The sequence below is a fragment of the Phyllobates terribilis genome, unplaced genomic scaffold (assembly GCF_046119375.1).
Source record: "Phyllobates terribilis strain yellow unplaced genomic scaffold, ASM4611937v1 Scaffold_8__6_contigs__length_399053987, whole genome shotgun sequence".
NCBI lineage: Eukaryota > Metazoa > Chordata > Amphibia > Anura > Dendrobatidae > Phyllobates > Phyllobates terribilis.
Window position 1 is genome coordinate 296,396,288 of NW_027362768.1, and position 23,128 is coordinate 296,419,415.

Here is a 23,128-nt window from a genome sequence, read left to right on the forward strand (position 1 = left end):
TGCTTCATGTAAAACCTTTCTCCACGGGGGTAAGCAACCTAGAGTAGTAGTGTAAGGCATACAACTGACTGGACACCTCAGGACCATCTTTGGGCCATTTTTGGAAAAGCTCTGAGGAATAGATAAATCACAGGTGTGGGCTTGAATATAAAAGGGCTGGGACGGGTCAGGACTGATTAACGCAGTGGCTGTCGTAAGGGCATGCTTCATACTTTCAAAAGCTTGTAGGGCTTCTCCCTCTACAATGACAGGGGTGTGATCATTATCAACTTCTTTTAACAAAGCATACAATGGTTTAGCCAGATGAGCAAAGTGAAATTATCTGAAAAAAAACTAATAAGACCCAAAAATTTTCTAAGCTCAATAATATTAGTTGGTATGGGAACAGCTTCAATAGCATTAATTCTGTCATGCATTGTTTTGTCTTTGCTTTGTTTTTTCTGCTGAAATTGACACACCCAAAAATGTAACCTCTTACTTCATCAATTATACTTTGTCAAGGCTCATTTGGAGTCCCACGTCAAGTTTCAAGGGTCTCTTTGTGTTCATATTCATCAACAGTTTGAATCAACAAATTATCCACATACTGTAAGACTTTGTCTCCTTAACCAAGGGGTTCTAAAACCTGAGCGAATGTGTTAAAGGGACGGTTGCAAACAACTTTATTAATAATGGAAAGCAACCTAACCCGGGGTCCGCGATGCAGCCTGGAAGACTGCGGCCAAACACCTTCCGGGTAAGAAGGTAAAACAACCAACTGATATAACAATCCCCTCCGTGTTACTGCACACCGGAACGGGAAGAGGGATTCGCACTATCTCCGTTAAATGCACAAGAGATGTGCGACAAATAATGTATCCGTAGCCCTGTTTACTGCACAGGGACTACGCAGCAGGCGCTAGGATGTGTGTGTGATTCACGCCGGCGTATACGTGCTCCCAGCCGGCGTGCTGCCGGACTGCGGAGTATCTCTCCACGTGGCTAACAGGCGGTGCCGGGAATACGGAGTCCGCAGTCTGCTCGGGGTGTATAGCGACCACCTCGTCGGAGCCAGACTATCAGACGAAGCTACCTGCCTCCCTCCATTTAAGGCTGCCTATCCCCCGCTAAACCTGCCTGTCCGAAGCTATAACAGCAATAGCACACGTGGAGCCCAAACAACCAAGCGTCCACACAGTAACACCATCTCAGCTCAATGGTCAGAGCACGCCACCATGTTTGTGAGCGGCCTATTTAAAGATTAAGCCCTGCCCACCGTCGCATTATTGGTGACGTCACCCGCGACCAATCAGGCGGTGCCAGGTCACCGGATCAGCTGACTCCCAAACCACCAATCACGGTCCGCCATGTCACGGGCATGCTCAGTGCAGTGCATCCTGGACTTAGGCTGTATTAGCCCTGTTTCCCTCCGCAACCTATGCTTCATGTTGCTAGGAACAAAGACCTGAGAGACAACTTGTACATCTCGTGCTCCAGCTAGGTGTTGGGACCGACAACGATGCTGAGAAGCATCAGCCCCGGCTGGACTGGAATAGAAGACCACAGAATCCACTGATGATTGTGAACCCATTTCGGATCCAGCAAACGCCCGACGCCTAACATTATCCCCCCTTCTAACATCCGTCTCCACTTGACGCTCATATTCCTCAATGAGCAGGGGAGCATGAATGTGGTCCACCGGTTCCCAGGAACGATCCTCAGATCCATGGCCCCTCCAGTGTACTAGGTAGAATTTTTTCCCACGAACCATCTTAGAGCCCACGATCGCCTGTACCTCAAGATCATCATCCCTGGTGTCAGAAGCAGGTTGGGGTTCCAAGAATTTTGTCAGGCGAACCGGCTTAAGGAGCGACACGTGAAAAGTGTCGTGAATCTTCATGTGTCGTAGTAAATGTTACCGGTACACTATGGGGTTTATTTGGGCCAAAATTTTGAAAGGACCAATAAAACGGGGGCAAACTTAGCAGATTCCCCGCGTACTCTAATATTGCGAGCCTCGAGCCACACCCTGTCACCCGGAGAGAATACGGGGGCTGGAAGGCAATGAGTGTCAGCCGACTCTCTCATCCGATTCTTGAAGGCCAATATAGCATCCTGGGTATGGTCCCAAACCTCCCGCGCCTCCAGAGCCCAATCTCTGACCCCAGGTTCCACAGAGGAAACTGGCATAGGAACTGGGACTCGTGGATGTTGGCCATTATTTAGGAGAAACGGGGTCTGACCTGTGGAATCCGCCACTGCGTTGTTTAGAGCAAACTCTGCCCAAAGAAGCAATATTGCCCAATCATTATGGTTGGCCGAAACGAAATGGCGCAAGTATGTCACAAGCGTCTGGTTAGTGCGTTCCACCAGACCATTGGTCTCCGGGTGATAGGCAGTAAAAAGATTTAGTTCAATGCTAAGCAAATTACACAATTCTTTCCAGAACCGGGAGGAAAACTGTGGACCCCGGTCACAGACAATCCTATCAGGCATTCCGTGGAGACGGAAAACGTGACGAATGAATAGTGATGCCAGAACCCGGGAGGAAGGAACCCTAGGAAGAGGAACCAGGTGAACCATCTTAGAAAAATGGTCAGAAACCACCCATATTGTCGTGTTTCCCCAGGACTTAGGTAACTCGACAATGAAATCCATCCCAACTAGCTCCCAAGGTCTATCCGCCACGGGTAATGGATGAAGAAGACCAGCCGGCCTCTGATGGGACGATTTATTTCTCGCACAGGAGACACACGCTTGAACATATTCCTTAATGTCCTGGGGTAACCAAGGCCACCAATACAACCGTTGGAGAAACTCCGTGGTACGTTTGGCCCCAAAATGATCTCCGATCTTAGAGGCATGTGCCCAGGAGAGCACCTCATTTTGTAAATTAGGGGGAACGAACGTCCTCCCGGGGGGAACCTGGTTTAGGGACACTGGAGCCACTGTCCGCATACATTCCGGAGGAACGATAAGCCTGGGCTCGTCATCGTCCTCAGCCGTATCCATGGACCGGGACAAAGCGTCCGCCCGAGGGTTCTTTTCCCCTTTTAAAAAGTGAATGGAAAAATTGAATCAGGGAAAGAAAAGAGACCACCTGGCCTGCATCGGGTTAAGACGCTGCGACTTCTGTACGTAAGAGAGATTTTTATGATCGGAATATACCACGAAAGGATGTTTAGCTCCCTCCAAGAGGTACCTTCACCTCCGAAAAAGCCATCTTAATAGCAAGTAATTCTTTGTCCCCAATTGTATAATTCCTCTCTGCTGGAGAGAAGGTCTTGGAGAAGAAACAACATGGTCTTGTCCGACCCTGTTCATTCTTTTGAGAGAGAACAGCTCCTGCTCCGACAGAAGAAGCGTTGACCTCCAGGAAGAATGGCTTGTCCACATCCGGGCGACGGAGAATGGGAGCTCTAGAAAAATAGGATTTAATCTCCCGGAACACCTCGGATGTCTCCTTAGACCAATTCTTGGGATTGGCACCCTTCCTGGTTAAAGCGGCTAAAGAAGCTACCAGTGTGGAAAAATGTGGTATGAACTGCCGGTAGTAGTTGATAAAGCCCATGAAGCGTTGTACTGCTTTAAGGGAATGGGGCTCCTGCCAGTTCTGTACCGCCACCAATTTTTGAGGGTCCATGGCTAATCCCTTACTGGATATGATGTAGCCCAGGAACAGTAAAGACTCTCGTTCGAACTGGCATTTCTCCAGCTTACAATACAGAGAATTTGCACGCAATCGTTCAAAAACTCTGCGAACATCCTCTCTGTGTGTGGAGAGGTCTGGGGAAAAAATAAGGATATCATCAAGATAGACTACCACGGATGATAGCAGCAAATCCCGAAAGATATCATTGACAAAATCCTGAAAAGCAGCAGGGGCATTGCATAACCCGAAAGGCATGACGAGATACTCGTAATGACCATAACGAGTGTTAAACGCTGTTTTCCACTCGTCACCTTCACGGATTCGCACAAGATTATATGCCCCTCGCAGGTCCAATTTAGTGAAGATGTTAGCCCCTCGCAACCTGTCAAATAGTTCAGAAATAAGGGGAAGAGGGTATTTATTTTTGATGGTGATGGCATTTAGTCCTCTGTAATCAATACAGGGACGTAAATCACCCTCTTTCTTCTGGACGAAGAAAAACCCCGCTCCAGCAGGAGAGACCAATTTTCTGATAACCCCCCCGGGCCAGGTTCTCTTTGATATAATCAGACATGGCCTGGGTCTCGGGGACAGACAGGGGGTAAACCCTACCGCGAGGAGGCTCTGTGCCAGGGACCAAATCAATAGGACAGTCATACGATCGGTGGGGAGGTAAAGTCTCTGCAGCCTTTTTGGAAAAGACGTCCGCAAAACTCTGATATTGCACAGGCAGAGCGGATAAGTCAGTAGAAGGCTCTGAGATTACCCTCCGGGCGGCTGTAACCATACATTGAGAAACACAATTCTCACCCCAGGAAGAAATTCTCCCCGTATTCCAGTCAATGTGTGGAGTGTGACAACGTAGCCATGGAAGACCCAATAGCACCTCATCTAATCTCCCGGGAATAATAAGGAAGGAGATAACCTCCCGGTGACCCTGAGGAAACGACATGGTGAGGGGGATCGACTGGTGAGTGATTTGCGTGTCCAGCAGTGAACCGTTGACCACCCTAATGTTCATTGGTTTTGGCAGTAACTGCATAGGAATGGAGTGCTTCTGGGCAAACGTTGATGACAAAAAATTGCCATCGGCGCCAGAATCCACCCACGCCCTGGCAGTAACCGTGCTTGTTCCGAAGAACAACGTCACCTCATACAATAATTTGGAGGAAGAAGCCCCGGAATCTAACACACCTCCTCCAATGGTGGTTAGACACCTTTGTTTCCCGGTCGCTTGGAACCCTTATTAATGGGGTACTCCAAGGGATGTGCAGGTCGGGAACGAGGGGACTTAGACTTAGTCCGGGATATATCCATAGCCTTAGACTCCGGGTCGGGAGCTGCGGGTTTGGAGATAGGCCTAGAGAATTAAGGTGCCAACCGAAACCAAGGTCTGAAGACCTCCAGCTCTAACTTGCGTTCTGCATGACGCAAATCTATTCGGTTAGCAAGAGTGATTAACTCTTCTAGAGAGGTTGGGATCTCTCTGGTAGCTAGAACATCCTTAATATGCCCAGCCATCCCCCTCCAGAACACCGGGATTAGCAACCGCTCAGACCAATCCAGTTCAGCCGCTAAGGTTCTGAACTGGAAGGCATAGTGGCTGGCGGTGACCGAACCCTGGACCAACGCAAGAAGCTTAAGAGCCGTATCATGCGTGACCTGAGGACCTAGGAAAACACTCTTTAGGGCACTAAGAAAGAGGCCCACATTAGCCACTACCGGGTCATTCCGCTCCCACAGAGGGGTAGCCCACTCCAAAGCCCTGTGGGAGAGTAGCGAGATGACAAAACCCACTTTGGCCCTTTCGTAGGGGAACCGTGCCTCCATCATCTCTAACTGAATGGAGCACAGATTAATAAAACCTCTGCAGGATCTGCTGTCACCAGAAAATTTTTCCGAGAGAGCAAAATGGGGTAATGGAGCAATAGCAGCTGCCGCAGCATTCACCGCATTCACTAGATTAGCTGCCTGTGAAGCTGCCTGGGTAGCTACTGCAGGGATATCAGCGACCGGGGCAGTTTGTTCCAGAGTCCTAAGTCTGGCCTCAAGTTGCTGTATATAGCGCTGCAGTTGCTGGTTGTCGGCCATCTTCGGCTAGACCCTGGCACTCTGATACTGTTAAGGGGACGGTTGCAAACAACTTTATTAATAATGGAAAGCAACCGAACCCGGGGTCCGCGATGCAGCCTGGAAGACTGCGGCCGAACACCTTCCGGGTAAGAATGTAAAACAACCAACTGATATAACAATCCCCTCCGTGTTACTGCACACCGGAACGGGAAGAGGGATTCGCACTATCTTCATTAAATGCACGAGAGATGTGCGACAAATAATGTATCCGTAGCCCTGTTTACTCCACAGGGACTACGCAGCAGGCGCTAGGATGTGTGCGTGATTCACGCCGGCGTATACGTGCTCCCAGCCGGCGTGCTGCCAGACTGCGGAGTATCTCTCTACGTGGCTAGCAGGCGGTGCCGGGAATACGGAGTCCGCAGTCTGCTCGGGGTGTATAGCGACCCCCTTGTCGGAGCCAGACTGTCAGACGAAGCTACCTGCCTCCCTCCATCTAAGGCTGCCTATCCCCCGCTAAACCTGCCTGTCCGAAGCTATAACAGCAATAGCACACGTGGAGCTCAAGCAACCAAGCGTCCACACAGTAACACCATCTCAGCTCAATGGTCAGAGCGCGCCGCCATGTTTGTGGGTGGCCTATTTAAAGATTAAGCCCTGCCCACCGTCGCATTATTGGTGACGTCACCCGCGACCAATCAGGCGGTGCTAGGTCACCGGATCAGCTGACTCCCAAACCACCAATCACGGTCCGCCATGTCACGGGCATGCTCAGTGCAGTGCATCCTGGACTTAGGCTGTAGTAGCCCTGTTTCCCTCCGCAACCTATGCTTCATGTTGCTAGGAACAAAGACCCAAGAGACAACTTGTGCATCTTGTGCACCAGCTAGGTGTTGGGACTGATGCTGAGCAGCATCTTCCTTGGCTGGAATGGAATGGGAGACCACAGAATCCACTTATGGTTCTGAACCTATTTTGGATCCAGCAAATATCTGACACCTAACACAATGCCTGATGGAAATATACAGGGTAACTGTGGAATCCCATGGGCAACCGCATGAACAAGTACTGCACATTCTCAAAGGTAAATACAAAGGGGAGGGCAGATTCAAATGTTAGGGGTACTGAGAAAAAGCCATTTGCAATATCCAAACAAGAAAATACTTTACAATCACTCCTCAGCTGTGACATGACTTCAGGGACAAATGCAACAAGGTGAGCAGCTGAGGGAGTGTACTTACCAGTCTACAACCATGCAAAAACTACTATCTTCCTTTTTTTATAGGTAAAATTGGACTGTTACATGGGGAATTACATTTTACAACAACACCTTGTTTTTCTAATTCACTGACCACAACCCTTAATTCTATACTGACGCTGGAAAGGTGGTAGCTTTTCACCATCAATTTTAACTTGAGTTTGCATTAATCCACAATCAGTTTTCTTTGAAATCCACAATTCAGGGAACTTTTGATTCAACTCATTTTTCAAAACATCATTGTCAACATTGTCATCATTTTTGTCAGTACATGAAACTAGACTGGCAATGGGTAATTTGTGACTCCTCCTCCACAGGTACAATTACAGAACAAATATTTGCTTCTTTGTTCCGCCACAGAACTTTGTTACACAAATCAACAACAATCCCCATTGCTCCCAAACATCGGTACCTAAAATAGTGGAATCTAACTGCGGATTCAGCCAAAAAGTGCATCGGAGACCCCTTTTCTTCGATTTCTCTGTATCCTGAAATCTCAGATTCACTGGATTGCTTTTTACTACTTGAATACAGGAACCCTCAAATCCTACCAAAGTGGTAGTCTCAGGCAGTCCAGGGGGTGACAGCAATTTGTGTCCTGTTACTGAAACTGAGGGTCCTGTATCGATGAGGATGTCTTCATCCGGCAGCCCCTCTATTCTCTCTCTGACATAAGGTCTTCCGTCCTTGCCCAGGGAAAGAGGGGAGAGGAGGACAAAGGGAACAGGGAGAGCACCCTATCTGTCATTGTTACCTGTGGTGGAAGCCCGAAAAAATCCATCATCCCCATCTGGGAAATTTTTCCATCCTACAGCTCCGAACTCCGCCCCAAAGAGATCTTCAGTAAGAAACCCGTCCTCATTAAATAAGCATGGGGATGAGGAGGGGTGGCTCCTCCCTGAATAACAACTGGACAGCTGGGGGCTACTGGAGAGAAAGCAGGAGCAGAAGGCTCCTCAGAGAAAGGGTTATCCATTTGAAGACCATTATACTGCTGATATTGCCTAGGATCATTCACAGCAGGATAAGGAGATCATTGGTTAACTAAGTCTCTACAACATCATGAATAGATTAAGCATTCTGCAAGACTCCTGACTTGCAATCCCCATCTAAAGGCACCGTCACACATAACGAGATCGCTAGCGAGATCGTTGATACGTCACGGTTTTTGTGACGCAATAGCGATTTCGCTAGCGATCTCGTTATGTCTGACAGGTAGCAATGATCAGGCCCCTGCTGTGAGATCGCTGATCGTTACAAAGCTTCCTGGACCATTCCTGTTGTTGCACTCCCGCTGGGCAGTGTGCATCGCTGTATTTGACACCTTATCAATGACCTCGTTAGCGATTCAGAACTGAGACACGTAGGCGTGCATAAATTGGACTTTAAGGGTCAGTGAAGACGTCCAAAGTTCTCAGTCCGATCATGGATCACAATGCATGGACTAGCCGCAGGTCTCCCAACTGAAGCATGATATGCATATATGAAGCAGTTTCTAATCTGGGCCATGGCAATTCTTTCGGTGTTTTTACAGCATTTTCACCCATTAAAATAAATGGTGTGGTGGGGATACATAAAAAAAACGCAAACAAAAATGTGTATATTTTATGCAGTAGCGTCCACCAATCGGAGATGAGGGGACGCGGAAAAGTAATTTTATGCACGCCTTTGTGACACAGTACAGTCCCTATCAAGGTGTGGATCGTTGAAATAGCTGCTGTCTGAAAGCGTCCCAACAACCGCCGAGATCGTTAGTTAGATCGCTGGGGCGGCCAAAATCGTTGGGAAGTTCTGCATGTTTGACAGCTCCCCAGCGATCACGAAACGACTCTCCAACGATCCCAAAACCGTGACGTAATAACGATCTCGCTAGCGATCTCGTTATGTGTGAAGGGGCCTTAAGGGTATTTTCTATAAAAATTACATAAACTCTTTTCTAAACTGATTCTCAACGCTTTCAAGATGTCTTATTAGCACATTCTGTTTCTCTAAATGTCCATTCTTCTATTCTATGTCTCCAGTCCTCAATCTTATCCCCGTCTGCCTCTACTCCTCTGCTACCCCTCCCATCTCAACAATGACTATTTGCAAAGCCTAGTATTCATACCCATCTTTCCGTACTATCTGTGCTTTAGAGTTTCATCCAGCTTTTCTACTCTCTCTGAACACTGCCCCTCCCTGGGTGATCACATTAACATGCTGTCTTGCAGGAAATCTATCAATGGACTGATCGAAAGCAATAACTCTCTTACACAAAGCTACTGTTTGGCTACTATCTTTCCATAATGCCCTTTTCTCATCTAGTTCCCTGCTTTCTTTTGTTAGCCACTGCATACAATTTAGCCAAGTGGATTTAACGTTAACCCCCTCCAGCTAGGGTGTGCCAGTATGCTTATCTGCCTGCTTTCGTAACCACTCCATACTGGAGGACTACAAGAATGCGTTTTCTCGGTTTTGGTATTAACAAGTGCAATTTAAGCAAAAGTTAGATACTCACACCTCTCTGTGTGGAAGACCCTTTGCTGGCCTGTGTCGACCAAAAGAGGTGTGGCTGCGTTTCGAGCCCTTCTCCTTACACTTGCCAGGCATCTCCCTCCACCTTTTAAAGCCTCTTTCTACCAGGCTCACAAGGCTTCTTCACGTCCTTGTAGATAACTCACGTAGAGGTTTCTTCTTGGTTGTGCATATATATTTTTATAGTCCTTTGCTTTTGTAGTTTTCTTATAAAATCTGGCAGACTTGGAGTGCTCAGGACAAGTCCTCTATCCGGCTGGCTTACTTTGAGCGAATTACATGTGGATCCACGCCTTTTCACCCTTCCAGTCTCTAGCTCCTCATCTACAATCCTCCCCATTGGTTCTTCTGGAGGCAGCTCTCCTGAGCCGCTCCTCTTGGCTTGCTATGCCAATTGTAAAAAAGTCCTTACTGAAAGCTGGAAGAGCCTGGAAAACAGTGTAGACGATTTCTTCTTTAAAAGCAGAGAATGAAGTTTATTCAGAGTTACGCGGCAGAACAGTTCAGAAAGCAGGCAGGGAAAATACACTTGACACCCGCAAGTGTCTAGAAAAGCGACACAGCATTGGGATATCTGACGATGGTCTGGCCATGGTGCGGCTTCGGTCAAGTGATGGTGTGGCCTTGGCGATGGACTGGCATGGACTGCCTGTAGACTGACGATAGAATGGCCCCGAACAACAGTATCAGAGTCTTTTTCTACATAACTTAAACAATGGACCTACAGCAAAAGGCGTATACATGATAACATCATGCTGCAGGGAAAGACATGCATTTTAGAACAACAATGTGATAATTCAACATGACAATATTTATGAGTATTTATACCAAACTCCATTAGAATCTATAAATCCCCATGTCTTTACTTTAGTAATGACAATTTCCTAATAATTCTCGACATATTAAAACTGTATTATCCTAATTTCCATACCACAATTACAAGGACACTATTTACTACCCTATAACACCACTTATTTACTCTCACATTGACTTGCAGCTGCTGCTATTAACCTTTGTGTATACTAACCATACCTGCTAATGGCACTGACATCATTTTATGGCTCTATTGTGATTAGGACGGCACAGGACATGCATCTCATTAGCTGCAAAACTTACTTAGCTCAAACTTCTGAACAAGGTGGCTGCTAGGTTTAACATGGCTGTTCAGAATATTAGGACTTCTCATTCTCTTACACTCCTCCCATGTCTTTTGGTCTCTGGGGGTTAGACAATTTATGTTTGGGTCTAGAGTTTCCCCAGATAAATGTAGATATCAGCGAATTAAGAGATGTGAAAAATGTTTTAGGGATTGGTACTGCGCTATGTTACAAGATATAGCTAAATTTGGGGAGTATGATCATTTTAATTAAATTTATCCGTCCAGGTACTGATAGTGGTAACTTTCCCCATAAAGAAAATATACCTTTAGCATTTTCTAATAAAGGATATACATTGGCTAAAAAAATCATTTATATCATCTTTTTGAATTATAATTCCCACCTATTTAAAATAAGACACTACAGGTAGGGGGGGTAGTTTTTTCCAAAACAGGGGCTGGGACAGATGCTAGAGGTAGGAGTGAGGATTTTCCCCAATTTATATACAGACCAAAGTATGCACTAAATTTGTCAATTGTAGATATAATATATGGTAGTGTCTTTAACATGATCCATAAAGATTATCATGTCATCCGCATATAGACGGATTTTATCAATCCTATCTGCAATCATAATACCTTTAACCCGTTCAGATGATCTTATTCTTATTGCTAATGATTCAATAGCCAGGACAAACAAAGCCGGGGACAAGGGGCATCCCTGACAGGTCCCTCTTCCCAACTTGAATTTATTTTATTGAGATTTTATGTGATATATCAACATTAAGTTGTAAGTATTTGTGAAGCGTAAAGGAAATGATACATGGTTTTCTAAATATTTTAAAAATATAAATCTGAAAATTGTAATATACATTTGCACTCAGCCCCCCTGAGTCAATACTTTGTAGGACCACATTTCACTGCATTTACTGCTGCAAGTCTTTCGGGGTACGTCTCTATCAGCTTTGCACACCTAGAGGCTGAAATTTTTGCCTATTGTACTTTGCAAACTAGCTCCAGCTCAGCTCACTGAGATTGCATGGAGAACATCTGTGAACAGCAATTTTCACGTCTTGCCAAGGATTTAGGTCTGAACTGTGACTGGGCAATTCACACACATGAATATGCTTTGATCTAACCCATTTCATTGTAGCTCTGGCAGTATGTTTAGAGTCGCTGTCCTGCCGTAAGGTGAACCTGTGCCCCAGGCTCAAGTCTTTCACAGCCATTAACAGGTTTTCCTCCAGGATTGCCCTGTATTTAGCACCATCCGTTTTGCCATCAACTCTGACCAGCTTCCTTGTCTCTGCTGAAGAAAAGCAACCCCACAGCATGATGCTGCTACCACCATGTTTTATGGTAAGGATGGTGTTTTCAAGGGGACGTGCAGTTAGTTTTCTGCCACACATAGAACTTTTTGAACTAAATGTAAAATGCTATGTTGGTCTCATCTGAACACAGCACCTTCTTCCACATGCCATGTAGGGGACACAGCTAGCCCAAACTATAACAACAATTAACTAACAACTATCAACTACAGCAATGCAGTATATTTTTTTAAAAGGGAGTTCAGTACAAACTTGAAATACATAATAAAGCTACTATTAAATACTACCACAATGTGGAATGACTACTTTTCCATATTGGTGTAGTCAACCAGAAACGTCTATCTCATTTTACTCCTCGATACATTAATGGTTGTCATTCACAACTGCAGGAACATACTAGAAACCAGAATACTAGAATAATAGATGATCATTGAGTCGGCTTAGCTTGACAAGGTCCAGCAGAAGACTACAATTTGTAGATGATTTTTTTCTTTGATTTGAATAAACCAAATTTTAGTACTGAATAACTGACAGTGACAGACTGATTGGGCTCATTATTCCCCTTGGGTTGCTTGAGCTTACAAATGCTTGATTCCCAAATAACTATATTTTCCCTGACATGTCTTTGATTTTCTTTGCCGTTTACATTTAGTATGCTTTGTGTTCCATTGTGAATGAGGATTGCATACATTGAACAAACAAACTTATTAAAATTAATGTTAGAATACATTGGCTTCTTTTCACAGGGACAAACATCAATGACCCTGTGATGAAGGCTGTTGATTTATTGAATAAAGCACATGAGAATAAAACTGTTCCTGAGAGAAGTGTTTCCTTAATCGTCCTCCTCACAGATGGTCAAGCCAATGGAGGTAGGTAAAACAATGAACAGTAAGTAATATTGTGTTTTATTTGTTTGTTTGGTTGTTTTTTTTTAAAGAAAAAAAGGTTAATCCTTATTTCAAGAGGTTTTCCATGTCTAAGATTTTTTAGATTGCTCTCAGTGGGAAAAACAAGATAATCTTGTAGTTATGATACCTTTTACAGGCTAACAAAAATAAAATAAATGATGTTACAAGACAAGTTTTCAAGAGAACTTAGGTCTCTTCCTCAGACATGGTATAACAAGATATATGAAGATTTTTTATGTTTATGGACTTCCTTTAGGTGAAAATACACTATTGATAAACTAACTATTTTTCATCATTTACAACTTTTCTGCATTGTAAAACATCATATATCTTTCAGAAATACAGGGGAAATGTTTGAATATTTATTTACTCTTAGGTGAATCGAATCCTTCAAAAATCCAAGCTAATGTAAAGCAAGCTAATCAAGGGAAATACACATTGTACAGTCTTGGTTTTGGCCATGGTGTTGATTATCCTTTTCTGGAGAAGTTAGCTTTAGAAAATTCAGGAGTCGCCCGTCGCATATATGAAGACTCGGATGCAGACTTGCAACTACAGGTAATGTTTCATGATGTTTAGCTTGAGACAAGTTCTTTACCAATGAGCCCCCACAAGATGGTTTGGACATAACCAGTTGAACACCCAAGTTGCAGTCCTATGGATAGATGTAGCAGCCCGAGGGCTCGGCTGCTACAGGGGTATTGCACCTCGAACCAGAGGTGTGGTATTCCACTCCCGGGTAAGGATGGAGTGTGGACTAGAACTCAGTTAGCTGTATGCACCACACACACCCCATTTCCGAGGAACAGACCGACGGTACTCCCACTAGAAAGATGTGCAGGTACGACAGCTTCTGCTCCTGGCTGGAGTGGGGAGGGGGGGAGGAAAACCCAGTGGTGTAGGAGCAGATAGGGGCGGGTTTCTGGGCATAGGAAGGAGCCCATTGGTTGCTAATCACCTGGGCTCGGGTGTCAGAGGGAGTATAAAAGGTGGGCACCATCTTAGGAGTGAGTTCAGTTCAGTCAGACAGAAGAAGAGTGAGAAGAGGAGTGACAGGGAGCAGCAGCCCTGTCTGGGTGCTGCCCCTGGAGGGAGCAAGAGTGAAGAAGAAAGGAACAAGAAGCAAGGAAAGAATGAAACATAAGAAAAGGCCCAGAGACATGAAGCAAGAAGGAACCCGAACACGCTAGGAGTCAGCGGGTGAAGGGTTGGCAGATCAGGGTACCGGATCCCAAACTGGTGGAGGCCACTTATCCTCAGCCAGGAACCGGAGGACGTGGCCACGTCTTGGCGCGACCACTCACTACACTCACCACGAAGGCATGCCACATAGGGTCAGGGAGAACCGAGAAAGGTTTCGCCACCAGAAGGCCCGAGGAAGCTGGACATGGGTGGGTCCCTAGTGGGGACGGCCAGAGAAAGGAAAGAGAAGGGAGCTCTGAACCACACTCCGGAATTGCCTGGGAGTTGACCGAGCCCCGTACCTGGTGGACGCAGCATGGCTCGGGTCGTCATCACCTGCAGGACTGACGTTAATAACAACTGTGAGTAAAGCAATGAAAACTGCAATCAGTCTCTGTGTTCCATCGCACCACCAGCACCATAGGTACCGGGACGCTCTTACTATCACTCCCTTCACCCGCACCAGCTGCCCTGAGGCCATACCCCTCCCGTTGGGGGTTATACCATCCACGCTGCACATCCGTACCACCGGCCTCAGCGGACTGCCCTGCAGCGGCGGCTTCATAGCCGAATTCAACGGGTGGCGTAGTCGGACACTAATACCATCATACCAGTAACTGCCACTTAGTTTGACCACCCTGGGCACGGACCGGGTCACCGCCACACGAAGACTACTACCCCCATCGGATCCGGCTCCGGGTATTCCCCGCGCGCACGCGCGCCGCACTACAGCACTGGCCCAGGGGGTGCGTCAACTTTGGCGTAGTCGGCAGGATTACGTGCCCGCAACCACCGGGTACTGCGTGCCTGAAAAAGAGACTTTTATACTTACCTGTGGTGAAGTTTCCCGCCGTCCGGAGTCGTTTCCCGCCATCTGGAGCCGATTCCCGCCATCCGACGCCATCTTCTGCCTTCTTCCCGCCATCCGTGGAGTTTTCCCGCCATTGGACGCCATCTTGAGGGCGCCGCGCGGGAAGAAGAGGGGCGTGGACTCTGAAAGCCCGCGAGAACTGAAGCCCCGCCTCACGTCTGGACGTTGCGTAAGGTCCTGGAGGGAGCCCAGCGACGCCGACGTCACAGGAGCGCGACGGAAGGTCCTCAACCCTGACGATCCACTGCGGAGCCGCGGCCTACGGAAGAGGATCATCGCAAGGTAGGCCGCGGTCCACTAGGGGGGAGGAGGATGTCGGATACGGAGGAGAGCTTCACCACCGCAGCCACCATCCAGCACCGCGTCCATCCCGAGAGGCAGCAGAAGCGGATCGGAGGCCGCAACGACAAGTAAGGGGAACGCCGTTACTCCGGGCCCTGAGGCCGCGGACCTGCCCCTACCTCCCGCCGCGGAACCCGAAGCTCTGGGTGCCGCACCGCCCGCCGTGCCTCCATCACCAGCAGTTAGCCCTCCAGCAGCAAGCTCTGCAACGGAGCCTCGCCCAGGACCGTGCTCCCCAACATCGGGCACGATCAGAAAGTCACCGGCCTGGTTGAAAGGCCGAGTGCCCGCGGGCACTGCACCCCAGCCGGGGCCCCCAGTTGTGCCACCATTGGGGAAAGACCTGTATGAGCAGCACACCTGCCCGGATGGGACACCATTCGTCTGGCCGCCTGAATACACCAACCCCCGCTCCAGGAAGAGTCACCCCGAGGGAGCAAGGGCCCCAGATGAACCGCTAATCCCAGCTCCGGAGCCCGTGGACCTCTCTTCACCCCCGCTGAAAGACGCTCAATTCGAGGGGGACCCCACTGGAGAAGACCTGATGGGGTTCACTCAGGAGACCCGGGCGGGCGCCGCCCGGCGCTATGGGACCTGCCGCCAACAACGGGCAACGGTTGAGCGGGAGCGGAGAGAGAGGAAAGTGAAGGAGGAGTGGCTCCACATTAAAAACGTGGAGCAGAAGACAAGGGCCCGCCAGGACCCCCCGTACAGCTCACGGTCCCCGAGTCACCGGGACTGTTGTTAAGTTTCACATGGCATGTGGCTGGGGCATCATCTAAGACCCGAAGACCATGAGCCAGGTGTTTGTAAACAGGAGCGACGTAGAGTCCCACCTACCGGAGGGGCACAGTGGACGGGACCTGGTGCCTGGAGATACCGTCACCTATACCAGGCATAAGGGAGTGAAGGGGTGGTACGCCCTTCATGTCCACCGGGTCAAGGAGGAGGAGGAGTTATCGTACCAGGAGGAGAAGAAAGAGGGCCCGGACGGGTCTGAACCTGAGGAAGAGGAAGGAGCGTGTGGAGGACACCGTAAATCGTAAACGGTAAAAGAGGAGATGTAAATAGTTACCCGATCGGGTATAAGGACTGTTGTGAGACTGTTTCCACAAAGAGTGTGGTCCCCGTTGGGACAGAAAGAGAACTGTTGCCTGCTTTGCCCTAATCCCTAACCTGACCGAGGACTGAGAGCGGTCATCCTTTCCCTCTACCTGGCTGAGGACTGAGAGCGGCCGACCCTGTACTTAGTTGCGCTTCCTAAAGCGCCCCCTATTGGTTTTGTAAGAACCCTTCCCAACCTCAAGATACAGTGACTGTTGCACTTTATCAGGTCGTGGGTTGCACAGCGGCCAGATCCCAAGAAGTCAAGAATGTTGAAAATGTTTTATATGAAAAATGTCTAAATGTGAAAGTTTCATAATGCTGCTAAAAGTAACGATGCTGAAGTTTTATATATCGTGTTTTCTACAAAAGAGTTCCCGTGGCATTAGCAAAAGTGTTGATATCAGTAACGTTAAAGTGAAAAGAGTACCTCCCATAAAGGGATGATTTGAAAGTTAATGTCTTATTTATGAGTGTACACTTTAAAATTTTTGTAAGTTTGTAATTGTTTTGCTCTGTTTCAGCCCGAGGACGTGCTGTGATTTACCAGGGGGGAATGTAGCACCCCGAGGGCTCGGCTGCTACAGGGGTATTGCACCTCGAACCAGAGGTGTGGTATTCCACTCCCGGGTAAGGATGGAGTGTGGACTAGAACTCAGTTAGCTGTATGCACCACACACACCCCATTTCCGAGGAACAGACCGACGGTACTCCCACTAGAAAGATGTGCAGGTACGACAGCTTCTGTTCCTGGCTGGAGTGGGGAGGGGGAGGAAAACCCAGTGGTGTAGGAGCAGATAGGGGTGGGTTTCTGGGCATAGGAAGGAGCCCATTGGTTGCTAATCACCTGGGCTCGGGTGTCAGAGGGAGTATAAAAGGTGGGCACCATCTTAGGAGTGAGTTCAGTTCAGTCAGACAGAAGAAGAGTGAGAAGAGGAGTGACAGGGAGCAGCAGCCCTGTCTGGGTGCTGCCCCTGGAGGGAGCAAGAGTGAAGAAGAAAGGAACAAGAAGCAAGGAAAGAATGAAACATAAGAAAAGGCCCAGAGACATGAAGCAAGAAGGAACCCGAACACGCTAGGAGTCAGCGGGTGAAGGGTTGGCAGATCAGGGTACCGGATCCCAAACTGGTGGAGGCCACTTATCCTCAGCCAGGAACCGGAGGACGTGGCCACGTCTTGGCGCGACCACTCACTACACTCACCACGAAGGCATGCCACATAGGGTCAGGGAGAACCGAGAAAGGTTTTGCCACCAGAAGGCCCGAGGAAGCTGGACATGGGTGGGTCCCTAGTGGGGACGGCCAGAGAAAGGAAAGAGAAGGGAGCTCTGAACCACACTCCGGAATTGCCTGGGAGTTGACCGAGCCCCGTACCTGGTGGACGCAGCATGGCTCGGGTCGTCATCACCTGCAGGACTGACGTTAATAACAACTGTGAGTAAAGCAATGAAAACTGCAATCAGTATCTGTGTTCCATCGCACCACCAGCACCATAGGTACTGGGACACTCTTACTATCACTCCCTTCACCAGCACCAGCTGCCCTGAGGCCATACCCCTCCCGTTGGGGGTTATACCATCCACGCTGCACATCCGTACCACCGGCCTCAGCGGACTGCCCTGCAGCGGCGGCTTCATAGCCGCATTCAACGGGTGGCGTAGTCGGACACTAATACCATCATACCAGTAACTGCCACTTAGTTTGACCACCCTGGGCACGGACCGGGTCACCGCCACACGAAGACTACTACCCCCATCGGATCCGGCTCCGGGTATTCCCCGCGCGCACGCGCGCCGCACTACAGCACTGGCCCAGGGGGCGCGTCATAGACTCCAGCTGTAAATTCAGAAATGAAGCGCTGAATCATTGAATCATCAGGCAGCAGACACGTGTCAAAGATTAGAGGTCTGTAGGCCAATATAAATCCAAAGAAAGAAGAAGAGGCTGAAACAGAAGTCTAAGCAGATAGTCAAATCAGAAAAATGGTGATGGTAAGAAAATTCGAGGTAATAGGCAAAGTCTGGACACAAATCACAGAGTCAAAACATAAGCAGACTTAAAAATACAACATAAACAAGAGGCTTCAACCAAGGAGGCAACCAATATTAAGAGAAGGGCCAGGCGTTCTCTCCATAATTAAATAAGCCGCAAGTCTGGTGATATGTTTTCTGAGTGCCCAGTTTTCATAGCAACATGCCACAAATGAGAAAAAAATGCAATGTGTCTCAGAAAACGGTGACACCATCCAAATTTGTTTTCTTTAACAAAATTCAGATTTTTTTTTTTTCAATTCTTAAATATGAAAAAAAATGTAAGTAATTTTGGTATCAACTGAGTTTTACCATCTTGGAGAATTAGAATTGTGTTACCAAGTCATTTTTTTTCCAAATAATGAAAACTGTAAAAACAGAACCCAAAAACCATGATGGAATTATATTTTTTTCACTCTCCAATCCCACTTGGATTTTTTTGTTCTTGTTTTTCAGTATATTGTATGGAAAAATAGATGGTGTCATTCAAAACTACAACTATAGAAGATTTATGCTGGAATCCTTAAAGATGTTTAGCTGAGCTTGAAATAAAGACTTTTTTATCCTCATCTCAGCAGATGGAGTTTCTGAAGATGACTTTTAACACAAGTCTCACAGGGTAGGGACAGGATATTGCCTGGCTACAACTCAGAGATAATAGCTATAAGGCTGTGTGCCCACTATGCGTTTTTTAAGTGTTTCCGCAGCGGCAATTCCGCTGCAGAAACGCTTAAAAAATACTTGGTAGAAGGTCTGCCATGTTCCCCAATGATAATCCGTATGTGCTGTGCACATGCTGCGGAAATTTCCGCTGCGGATTATCATTGCGGAAAAATACCCAGCACTACCAATTATTTTGCGGAAACGTGGCGTTTTTGCCACCATTGACTTGCATTGGATCGCATGTCATCCGCATCACTGGTTTTGTACATGCGGATAACATGCGTTTCAATGTGCGGATGGTACCCGGGTTTGGAGAAGAGGAGACTCTCCTCCGGACCCGGGTACCATGGTACCTGTAAAAAAAAGAATAAAAACAAGTATTATATTTACCTTCTCATGGCCCCGGTGTCCTTGTCTCGGCTTGCCGGCAGCTCGTGGTAGACTAAAAGACCTGCGGTGACGTCATTTAGTCATGTGACGGGTCACACGACCGCTGAAGTCGGCAGTAGTGTTGAGCCACCCCCGTAGTGTTCGAGTTCGGTTCGGTTCGTCGAACACCCGTGTGTTCGCCGAACTGTTCGTCGAACTGTTCGTCGAACACCTTCAAACACCGTTAAAACCAATGGCAGGCAAACAAAAACACATAGAAACACATAGAAAACACCTTCAAAGGTGTCCAAAAGCTGACAAACTGCTCAGAAGACATAATTAACACATGGAAAAGTGACAAGTACATATAGTCATGCGAAAATAAAAGAGGTGGAGGAGTAAAAGGAGGGGGAGACACAGATAGAGGCATGTCATGCCCTTCTAAAATCCAAAAAGTGAGAAGCCGACACGGCCAGTCCGCTCCTGCCCGTGCCACCTCCGTGTCGCCGGGTTTGTGCCAGAGCCGCGGTGAACCCTGATGGCCAGCCCCCCTCTCCCAATACTGGTGCCTGTCCGCTGGTGGGTCGAGCGAGCCCCCCTGTGGTGGAGGCAGCTCTAAGCTTTTTAATTTAAATTGTCTCTCTAATTTGAATGAATACACTTTAAATCCATTTACAAGGATCTATTGGAGGGCAAGTCTCATGCCAGCAGCCGCGTAATTCCAGCTCCAGTAGCGTCCACTAAAGCTGCTGCAGTTAAAAAGCTTTTATAAGGATCGAGCTCGGCTGTCCACCGCAAGGCATCCTACTGCCAGTCCGAGCCCCTATGCCTTGGGGTGCCTCCTGATGCTCTTCACTGAGTATCCCGTGGTCCCGAAGCATTTCCTTTGAAAAAATTAAGTGTCCAAACTACAGGTGGTGTAGCTTGCTTAACAGCCGGGATAATCCGCTGACTAGCAGACACTGCTACTAGGCACAAAGTATTTCCTGGGCTAGATGCAGTTAAAAATTTGTAATTAGATACTCTCGTTGGATGCTGAGAAAGCATTCCATAGAGTCTCCTGGCACGCCATATATGATTCTCTTAAAAAGCTTGGGGTAGGGGTCTAGGGGACCCTTTTATAGCCAAAATCACGGCCCTGTATCGCAATACGTCACCTAGGCTGAAGATAAATGGAACTGTAGCACCCTGAGGGCTCGGTTGCTACAGAGGTATTGCACCTCACCCAGAGGTGTGATATCTCACTCTCAGGTAAGGATGTAGTGTGGATCAGGACCCGACACCTGCATGCATTACACCACATTGCCGTGGGGCAGGGCGACCAATATGCCCCTGAGATGGGCTCGACAGTCCCTGTCCCTGGCTGGAGTGGGGGGAGGGAACACTGAGGAAGGGGAACCCTGTAGTGCAGGAGCAGGGAGGAAGCAGTTCCTGGGTGCATTGAGAAGGGAGTATAAAAGGTGGGCACCATCTTAGTTCAGTGCAGAGAAGTCTGAGCAGAAGTGGCAGGGAGCAGGGGCTCTGCATGAGCTCTGCTCCGGAGGCGGGCCTAGTAACAGAGGCCCAGGCCTGGAAGAGGGAGAAGGAAGGAAGAGGAGCGGAGAAGGCTCCAGGAACGAGGAATGAAGGGATCCCAGGGGTGCGGACGGGCGAGTCGCCACCGCACGCCCGAATCCACCTGCGTGGAGGGGTCAGGCCAAAGGGGGAGACCGGTCCCCGAACTAGTGGAGGCAGGAAACGACCCTCAGCTAGAAACCGGAGGCTCTGACATTTTATGTGGCGCAGCCCCTCGCTACACCCGCTAGGAAGGCACCACATAGGGTCAGGGAAACTGGCGCCAAGTTTACCAAGAGGAGGCCCGAGGCAGCCGGACAGAAGTGTTGGTAAGAAAGGCCATACAAAGGACACACAAAGGGGGTCCTGTGAAGTGCTCCAAAGTTATCTGGGAGTTGTCTGAGCCCCTCACCTGGTGAGCACAGTACGACGTGGGCAGCCGTTACCTGCAGACGTGGTCTGGATAATAAGAACTGTGAGTAAAGGCCCTGAACTGCATCACTGACTCCGTGTCGTTACTGCTGCTGCCCTGCACCATCACCCCCATCCTCCGCATACACTGCCCTGAGGCTATACTCCTCCCGTGGGGAGTTATGCTACGCTCTGCTGCACCCACAACACCAGCCTCAGCGGTCTGCCCTGTAGCGGCGGTTCACTCTGACCGCAATCCACGGGTGGCGTAGTCGTACATTTAAACATCAAAACCACATAAATAGTTCCGCCACTGGTTTGACCGCCCTGAGCCACGGAACCGGGTCGCCGCCACGAAGACTACAACCACCAGCATCCACCAAAAAGGGTCCGGCTCCGGGTGTCCCAAGGCCCAGGGGGTGCGTCAGAACATTTTCATCACCTTTCACAATCACCAATTGGACAAGGCAGGGATGTCCTCTGTCCCCTCTCTTATACATCCTAGTGACGGAGCACCTGCTCTCATCAATTCGCCATAACCCCAATATTAGGTGGATTGAGGTGGGAGGCACCGAGTACAAGTGCTCTCTATTTGCTGATGATGTCCTAGTATATATCACTCAATCACATATATCCATCCATGCTGTTATGGCTGAAATAGATCACTTTGTTACATGGTCAAATTTTAAAATCAATGCAGCGAAGTCTGAGGCCCTCGATGTCTCCCTCCCCAAATCCATATAGGATTCCATCCAGTCCAACTTTCCCTTTGCCTGGCCCTCACAGGGTATCAAATACTTAGGAATTCCTATTCATAGAGACCTCTCCCATCTATGTTATCTTAATTTTGGGCCCTTTATTGAACAACTCCATACAGACCACGGTTGGCAAGTTAGAACTGTAAGATTCACTACGTGAACCGCTGGTGTTTTGTGGAAAAGCACATGTACACTGCGTTCCAAATTATTATGCAAAAAGTGTTTAGGAGTGATAAGGGAAGAATTTGTTTGTTTGTCAGTTAAACTCATTGATGGTGATGTGTGTCAACGCTCTTTATATCACTGTAAGCAATTGCAGACACCTGTGCTAATTAGTTTGGCAGGTGTGTCCAATGAAAGGCAAGACTACTTAAGAAGGCTCTCTCACATTATTAAGCAGCCTACATTTTCTGACAAAATGGGAAAGAAAAAGGATGTGTCGGCTGCTGAGAAGCAACAAATTGTGGAGTGTTTAGGTCAAGGCATGACTACAATCAACATTGTGCGATGATCAGGATGAAGTGTCTTGGCAATCAAGAAGTATGTAGCTGATTCGCAGTACACACGTGTGCGTGCTGATAAGGGCAAATTGAGGACTCTTTCCTACAGGCAATTACGTCAGGTTGAAACAGCAGCGGCAAAAAAGCCTTGTCATAGCAGCAGACAAGTTTTTGAAGCTGCGTGTGCCTCCAACGTCCCCCGAACAACAAGATGCAGGGTCCTTCAGAGGTTTGCAGCTGTGCATACGCCATCCTGTCGACCTCCTCTATCCACTTCACACAAGCAGAAACGGCTCCAGTGGGCCAAACATTACATGAAGACTGATTTCAAAACAGTTTTGTTCACGGATGAGTGCCGTGCAGCGCTCGATGGTCCAGATGGATGGAGTGGAGGATGGCTGGTTGATGGATAACCCACGCAAACACGGCTACAGCGCCAACAAGGAGGAGGTGGAGTAATGTTTTTGGCTGGAATCATGGGGAGAGAGATTGTCGGCCCCTTTAGGATCCCTGAAGGCGCTAAAGATGAACTCC

General features: G+C 48.1%; 1 protein-coding gene across 1 annotated transcript in view; it reads left to right on the forward strand.

Moving 5' to 3' along the window:
- LOC141157341 (inter-alpha-trypsin inhibitor heavy chain H3-like) overlaps positions 1-23,128 on the forward strand; it is a 308,234-nt gene that overhangs the window by 157,367 nt on the left and 127,739 nt on the right. Inside the window, exons 10-11 of the mRNA XM_073644460.1 lie at positions 12,647-12,772; positions 13,188-13,369. Coding sequence (XP_073500561.1) covers positions 12,647-12,772; positions 13,188-13,369 — 308 coding nt within the window. The remainder of the gene's footprint in view (positions 1-12,646; positions 12,773-13,187; positions 13,370-23,128) is intronic.